The sequence below is a fragment of the Dasypus novemcinctus genome, chromosome 5 (genome assembly GCF_030445035.2).
Source record: "Dasypus novemcinctus isolate mDasNov1 chromosome 5, mDasNov1.1.hap2, whole genome shotgun sequence".
Taxonomy (NCBI): Eukaryota; Metazoa; Chordata; class Mammalia; order Cingulata; family Dasypodidae; genus Dasypus; species Dasypus novemcinctus.
Window position 1 is genome coordinate 76,952,573 of NC_080677.1, and position 7,667 is coordinate 76,960,239.

Sequence of the window (7,667 nt, forward strand, 5' to 3'; positions counted from 1 at the left end):
GGGGTTTGAACCCCAGACCTCCCATGCAGTAGACCGACACCCTAACCGCTGGGCCAAGTCCGATTCCCTCATTAAATTCTTAAGGGCCACTGACAGTTGTCAAAAAAATCTGGAAAACTTTTTCAAAAGTTATTTACAATACATACTACTTTTTTATTCTTTAACCTAGTACTTCTAATACTGGAAAGGAATCTTATACAAAAATCCAAAATATAGACTTTTGTGTATACATATTCATCACAGAATTATGACATATAAGAGCAGGAATGGAATAGCCTAAACATTCAACTATAAGGAAATGATAAAGGTATAAAACAGTCACCAGATGAAATATTACATGCCACTTAAAAGTATTTTTACAAAGCAGCTGTAATAATAAAAAAATACGAGGATGTATATATATATATATAAAGAAGCACTTAAAAACATTATCAGAGGTAGTTTCCAGGTAAACTATAGAAAGTCTGGGTAAAATAACTGAAAGAGCACTGTACCTGGAGTCAGACCAGTGTTTTTCTTCTGGTTTTTTTTTTTTTAAGATTTATTTATTTATTTCTCTCCCCAGTTGTCTGTTCTGTTCTCCGTGTCTATTTGCTGCATCTTCTTTGTCCACTTCTGTTGTTGTCAGCAGCACAGGAATCCGTGTTTTCTCCTTGCTGCGTCATCTTGTTGTGTCAGCTCTTTGAGTGTGCGGCGCCATTCCTGGGCAGGCTGCACTTTCTTTGGCACTGGGCGTCTCATCTTACGGGGCGCACTCCTTGAGCGTGGGGCTCCCCTACGGGGGTGACACCCCTGCGTGGCGCGGCACTCCTTGCGCGCATCAGCACTGCGCATGGGCCGGCTCCACACGGGTCAAGGAGGCCCGGGGTTTGAACCCCGGACCTCCCATGCGGGAGACGAAGCCCTAACCGCTGGGCCAAGTCCGCTTCCCAGACCAGTATTTTTATGTCCATTCTACTTTAGATAGAATGGACACAGACTAATTATTATTCCATAACTTCCACATTTGAAATAATAAGCAATATTATAATGGGACAGGGTTATATAATAACAGCTAGATTACCTCTAAGGCCTCTTCCAGATCTAAAATGCTAAGATTTAAAAATACCTTTTTAAATTTACATCAGAATTTAATAACAGTTAGAATCTGAGCTCTACCCTAATCCCTTTCTATGACAGAAAGTTAGGGTTAAGGAGATTTCTTTCTCCAGCCTTTTAGCCAAAGGAAAAAATGGTACTATGAGTGGCCTTAATTATAGCTTATTGCTTATCAAGTCAGGGAATTAAAAAAAAACAAACAAACACGAACAACCAAGCACAATGTAAGAACAGTCTTAGACATCAAATTTCAAATGTAGAATCAACTAGCTATTCCCAAGTACTATGGAATAAAAAGGAAATTCGTTCAGCCCTTGAGAAATGAAATCTCCAATAGGAATCCCTGAATCATCCCCAAAGCATGAACTTAAGGCTACTTTCCCTATACAGTAGTTCACAGACTGCACTGTCTTGAGGGCCTCCATCACCAATGCTCTTTCCTGAAAGGTTCTGTTCAGGGATAACAACATGGCTAGCACACACACATGAAGTACCAGGGACCATACTACCTCTTCTTTCATAACCAGAACAAGGCTTTAGTTTTAGACATTTTAAATATTCAAAGTAAATAATTTCTTCTATTTTTGCTAGAGAGTAGTAAGAAGGGAACTCCATCCAATTATTGAAAATGACAGCATATGAAATATACCAATACAATAAAAATTCTCAGGAGTTAAGAGTGGAAAACGTCCTCCCCTTTCTTTACCCTTTTCAGATCAAAAAGTAGTATTTCGAAAGTACTGGGCTAAATATCAAGAGAAAATGTTTAACATAGTACAATCAGATTATTTAATCTACTCTACATTTTCCACAATCTTCAAAAGATACTAAAATAAAACCTTACTCCAACCCTCTACTACTGATCTGGAGTGTCAGGAATCACAAAGCTCAACAAAATTAATCCTAATATTGTGTAAGGTCAAGGATCTATTTTATAAACTTAAAATGTTAACGCTAAAGCTTTACTAGACTGAAGTATCTTTAAAATGTGAAAAAAAGTATTTCAGTACTAAAAGTCACTTCTCCTGCACCTTGAAAACGACGACTGTACTTCGAAACAAAAAACTAGCCAATGTTTAGTTGCCCATTCATTTCTATAGACATTAGCTCTGTATCTTTTTTATAATCGAAGTTAAAGGATTATTCTTAGATGTGCACCTTGTCCAGGAGCTAAATTTTTCCCAGCTTATTTCTCATCCCCAACCCCACCAAGGCTAAGGCTAAGGAGCAATCACTTCCCAAAGTCCCACTTCCTTTTCCATCCCCAGACCTCCAGGGTTTCCAACGCCCCAGTCTTGCGCAATATCCGTAGAAACAGCAGCAGCAACCACCGCCTCCAAAGCCGGGAAACAACCCTAGAGGGTACATTGTCCAGCAGAAAAATTAAGTGGGGGGGGGGGGGTAGAGGTGTGGGGGGGTAGAGGTGGGTGGGTAGTATAGGAAGTCGACTTCTGGTCCTACGCCTTTGGATCTGACTTCCCTCTCAGGGATGTATCCAGCAAGTTCACGAACAAGATTTTTAACCCTTACCTCCTCCCAAGCTCTACCGCTTCAGGAGCAGGCGGAAAAGGGGGGGCAGGGGGTAAGAAGGTTATCTCCCAGTTCACGGCTAGGGCCCCGATCTTCGCCTCCGCCCCACCAGGACTATTGTTCCCAAGTTCCCCACCCCCACCCCGGATAGGAAGTGATAGTCACATCCCCTCCGCCTTTGGCAATATCGCTAGGGAGTCCGAAGTGGGTTTCCTCCTGGATAACCACACACACACTTCCCTCCTCAAGCTAAAGTCACACTGACCCCAAGACCACCTCAAACCTGGGTCTCAAAAGAGAATAAATGGGACGGGTGTAAACGGAAACTAGACAAACCACAAGATTCCTTATGGAAGATCTTTTCGCGAGCGTTATACATAATTGCTAGCCCAGACACGGCAGAAGTCCTACCTTGCCCACCTCTGAGACTAGCTTGGCAAAAGGACCCCATGAATTAATGCCAACCTCAACAACCCGTGCAGCCGCGATCCGCTCCCCACCCTTGGTCACAGCCGGACACTGCCTCGACCCTCCTGGGAAGGGCAGGCTAGGTGGGGAGGTGTGGAAAGGCAAGTCCTCCGGGCCAGCACCTCACTCCGGTTCCAGGCCCGAGAAACAATAGGTGGTCGCGGGCGGCCGTGCCGGGTTATTGCCCGGCCCCGCGGCCTCTCCCTTCGCGACTCAGGCGCCCAAGGAAGGGGCCGAGAACGCGGGAGCAGGGGAAAGGAGACCCAGGGGCGGAGGCGGTCTCACCTCCCGCCAGCCTCCGGCCCACCGGGCCCTCGGAGTTGGTGCGCGCCCGCTCCGCTTCTCTCCTCACAGCCGCACACAAAGCGCTGGGGCCGGCCTGGCGAGGCGGCGGTGGGTTCTGGTGCCGGCGAAAAGGAAGCGACAGCAAGGTGAAAAGACTCACCATGAAGTCCCGGGCGAAGTTGTCCTCCCCATTGTGGTCCGGACTCTTCATGGCCTGGACCCTCTGGATGAATTTCCTCAGGATTTCCACTTGCTCCATCCTCCCGCGTCCCCCCGGCTGCTGTCGCTGGCCCCCCCGCCGCCGCCCGCCCGCCCGGTGCAGAGCCCGCTCGGTCTTCCCCAGCTCGTTCCCCCTGCACGTCTCCTCCCTCCAGACCCCCGTCAACCCCCGCCGCTCCCTCCTCCTTCCCACCGCCCTAGGCGGCGGCAGCGGCTGCACCGGGCCCGGCTCCCGACACCACAACTTCCACGAGCAGCCGCCGTTCTCGCACTGTACGAGCCGAGCCGCAGCGGCTAACGCCAGCCCCAACCCCCAGCTTGCTCCATCCTCGTTGCCCGCCCTCCTCCTCCGTCTGAGACTCCGCTACCGCCTCAGGAACAGGGCTCTCCGCTCGCTCCGCTCGCTCTGCTCGCCTACTCTCCCCGTTCCCGGATTCTCCTTCCACTCCCCCCACCACTAGCAGCCGCCGCTGCCGCCGCCGCCTCTACCCCGCGGCGCGCTCCCTCCGCCACCGAGAATATCAACCCCGCACCGCGTCTCCGCCCCCAGAGCTACGCCGCGCAGATCCGCCCCCGCCCGCCACGCCTCCCAGGCCACGCCTCCAGACCCGCCCTGCCGACCCTGGTTCAGCTTGGAGTGGCTGGAAGGCGCTTCGGCGGTCGGGTGAGCGACTCGACTCCACTTCCGGGGTGTGGTCGTGGTCGGGTAACTCCGAAGTCTGAGAAGCGCTAAAAGGAGAGTTAGTTCCCCTACAGGAGGGAATTCGTCTCTTAGCATGGCTAACGCTAGACGGCCAGAGGAAGACTTTGGGTAGAGCTTGCGGTCTTACCACCTACTCGGGGCAGGAGCCGGGGGGATGGGAGGGGAAGCAGATTCCTACGAGGGTATTTCTACGCTGCAGTCGCCACCGTGGGCAGCGACTATAGATCCCGGCCTGCGGGCGTCCAGGGGCGGGGAGGGCGGTGGTGGAAAGAGAGGCATGCTGGGAACTGTAGTAATCCCATCTCCACATTCACAGCAGGTATGTCCTCAGCTTTCTAATGTCTTTTGTTGACTGTAAATAGGCCTTAGCAACCTAGGACCTAGGATTTTGCTCTTTACAAATCCAGATAAACTGACAAGTGAGCGCCTGAGAATCCTACTGCGTCCTAAAACATACCATGCATACGGTAGGGGTTCAGTATTTGCTGAATTGTAGGGAACTTGTCATCTTTAAATTCGTAGCACTTAGAATTGACTTTTCTCCATAAAAGGGACTTTATAAATCTTTATATATCTTTATAAATCTTCTAGTAATCAAAGGTTATCCATTCTGGTCTAATTCACCGTTTTACAAATAAAGTGATTTGCCCGAGGGCCCCCAGCATGCTCTTAACTGTGCCAGAACTAGAACCAAGTTCCTTTGATTTCACTGCGATACCATATTGCCTCTCACAAAGAAATGTGATCTTGTGATGATGTGACAAAAGTGAAAGATTTGAACCCTCAAACAACATTCTTTACAGATCAGATTACTCAAGGAATTCGGTTAAAATAGGAAATAACAGAGGTAGGTGCGTTTTCCCAAATAAATGTTTAGAGAAACCCTGAAACCTGTCGAGACACTCCCTAAAGATAAGTATGAGTAACAAGATATAATTTATTTCCTTTTTTTTTAAGAAAAATATATTTCTTTAAAATAATACATTAAATACCAATCCGCTCCCCTCCCCAGATCTATACACTAGCAAGATGTGCTCTTCCAAATCTTTTAAGCTTTTATTGTGCATATGCGTGTAAAAAGATATAATTTTGTTTTGTATCTTAAAAATTCATTTAAAGAAGTAGTTTAATTTCTAAGGTAAACCTTATTTGAAACAAGGATCTGGAGTATTTTATTTTAACCAATTTAACGAGCTTCAGTTTCACAGGTGTGGGAAAAAGCCAGGATCTGGCTTGATCAGACTCAATGTAGAACGTCTTTTTCCCCAGAACTGAGAGAGAAATGAGATTGTAGGCAAAAAAAAAAAAAAAGGGCAGATGATCAGTTGTGCTTCCACTTTTGCTATGTCAAAAGAATGTACAAACCAGATGGTGATTAATAAAGGACTAGTTATGCCGGAGAAGTTGTGTAACAGTCTAGTGGTAGTCTGGTGGGAAGTATTGTTTGTGAGAGGTATTTAGTCCTGTTTTGGCTGTTTGTTTTTTTAAGAACATTAAACATCTTTATTATATGAGCTAGGATGGGAGGGAGGAGGATCTATTTGCCTTTATGGCCCTTAATTTTTCTTAGATAGAACTCAAGGTCCTTGCACATAGTCATCTGCTTTGCTACATTGGCCTGGCCTGAAAGCAATACATGCAAGAATCTTGCTCAGCTGGAACTGCTCCTCCTGAAGACTGCTGGTCTTGGCTTTCTTGTTCCTCTCATCATATTTCTTCTGAATTTTCTCCGAGCACATTTTGTTTAAAATCTCTTCCTCCTCAGAAGTCAGCTTGGCTCACTTCTTGAAGCCCAGGGGCAGTGCATACCGCTGCTGTAACGGTGTGCTGTCTGTGAGCACAATGCACTTCTTCACCAAGGTCTGGTGTGGATCAAGCTCATTATATGATGCATTGGAAACATCAGTGATCCTTGTTTTGCCAGTACAACAGTCAGAGCCCCAGAAAAGTTCCTCATATCCATTGGCTAGTATTTTAGCTTTTTTTTTTTCCTTTTGTTTTTATTTTTCCTCTTGTTGGCATCCGTCTCTTTCTAGCAAGACTTGAGTGTTTCTTAAATTCTCAGCATCCACCTTTGGCAGCTGCTGTAGGTTAGGGGGAAAAAATGTAAAGTACGTCCTTGGATTTTGACTTTTTTGGAAAGGATTAGCAGTGTAGTTCTTTGGTATCTAACTAGTTTTTTTTTTTCTTCCTTTTATTATATGTGGGTCTTATTTTAATTGACAAGTATTTTTTGAGCACCTCAAAATTTGAGAAGTTCTACTGTGTATGTGGGAGACACAGCATGTTTTAAGGATAGCTCCTTCTAAGGAGTTTATATCTCAGTTCAGGAGATAGGAAAAACAATAAACTCTTGGTTACTTAAATTAATAAATGTCAGATGAGTGATACAGCCAGTGAACACAGCAATACTTCTGAAAAGAGATAATTGTGGTCCAGGTTGTCTGAGCATGAAGTGGTAACAGAGGTTGACCACAAAGGATAAATGAAACTAGGCTTGAATAGGAAGCAGAAAGCTCAGGTAAGTAAAGTAATGGGACAAAAAGCATGAAGACAGGAAAACAAAGTTTCGAAGCAGTACTTTTGCACAGGGACAAAGGCCCAAAAGTAGTCTGGGACTGGACTCTGGAAAACATTGAATTCCTGGTTAAGGATTTGGACTTGACTCTGTAGGCAATGGGAACCACTGAAAGTTTCTTAGGATAGAAGTAAAATTATGAAAGTTAGTAAAATATTAATCTTTTTTGATAAATTGGGAATGATATATAGGAGTCAATATATGAAGCACCAAAAGCTGAAACGAAAGTTGTAGTAGTGCAAATACAAAGACATAGAACTGAGAGACACTTTGAAAGAATTCATAAAACCAGGCGAGTAACTAAAAGGACAAGAAAAAAAATAGAATTAAAAGTTACTGAAATTTCTAGTCAGATTGGCAGAGATCAGAAGGTTTGACAGAACACAAGCCTGTTGATAGTATGAGCAAATAGGCATCCTTATACACAGATGGTGAGAATAATTGGCACAGCATCTGTGGAGGGCATATTGGAAATATGTGTATCAAAATTCTAAAGAGGGAAGCAGACTTGGCTCAATGGATAGGGCGTCTTCCTACCACATGGGAGGTCCACACTTCAAACCCCTGGCCTCCTTGACCCGTGTGGAGCTGGCCCATGCCCAGTGCTGATGCACGCAAGGAGTGCCGTGCCATGCACGGGTGTCCCCTGCATACAGGAGCCCCACACACAAGGAATGCGCCCCGTAAGGAGAGCCACCCAGCGTGAAAGAAAGTGCAGCCTGCCCAAGAGTGGCGCCACACACACGGAGAGCTGACACAAGATGATACAACAAAAAGAAACACAGA

The 7,667-nt window shown here is 45.8% G+C and overlaps 1 protein-coding gene across 3 annotated transcripts in view; it reads right to left on the minus strand.

Moving 5' to 3' along the window:
• PTPN12 (protein tyrosine phosphatase non-receptor type 12) overlaps positions 1 to 3,959 on the minus strand; it is a 108,476-nt gene extending 104,517 nt beyond the window's left edge. The window contains exon 1 of one of the 3 annotated variants that reach the window (XM_004473390.5): positions 3,542 to 3,959. In XM_004473390.5, coding sequence (XP_004473447.1) covers positions 3,542 to 3,640 — 99 coding nt within the window. In that variant the 5' untranslated portion in view covers positions 3,641 to 3,959. The remainder of the gene's footprint in view (positions 1 to 3,541) is intronic. The other 2 variants (XM_058297973.1, XM_058297974.2) reach the window with 2 other exon arrangements.
• Positions 3,960 to 7,667: the final 3,708 nt, after the last annotated feature.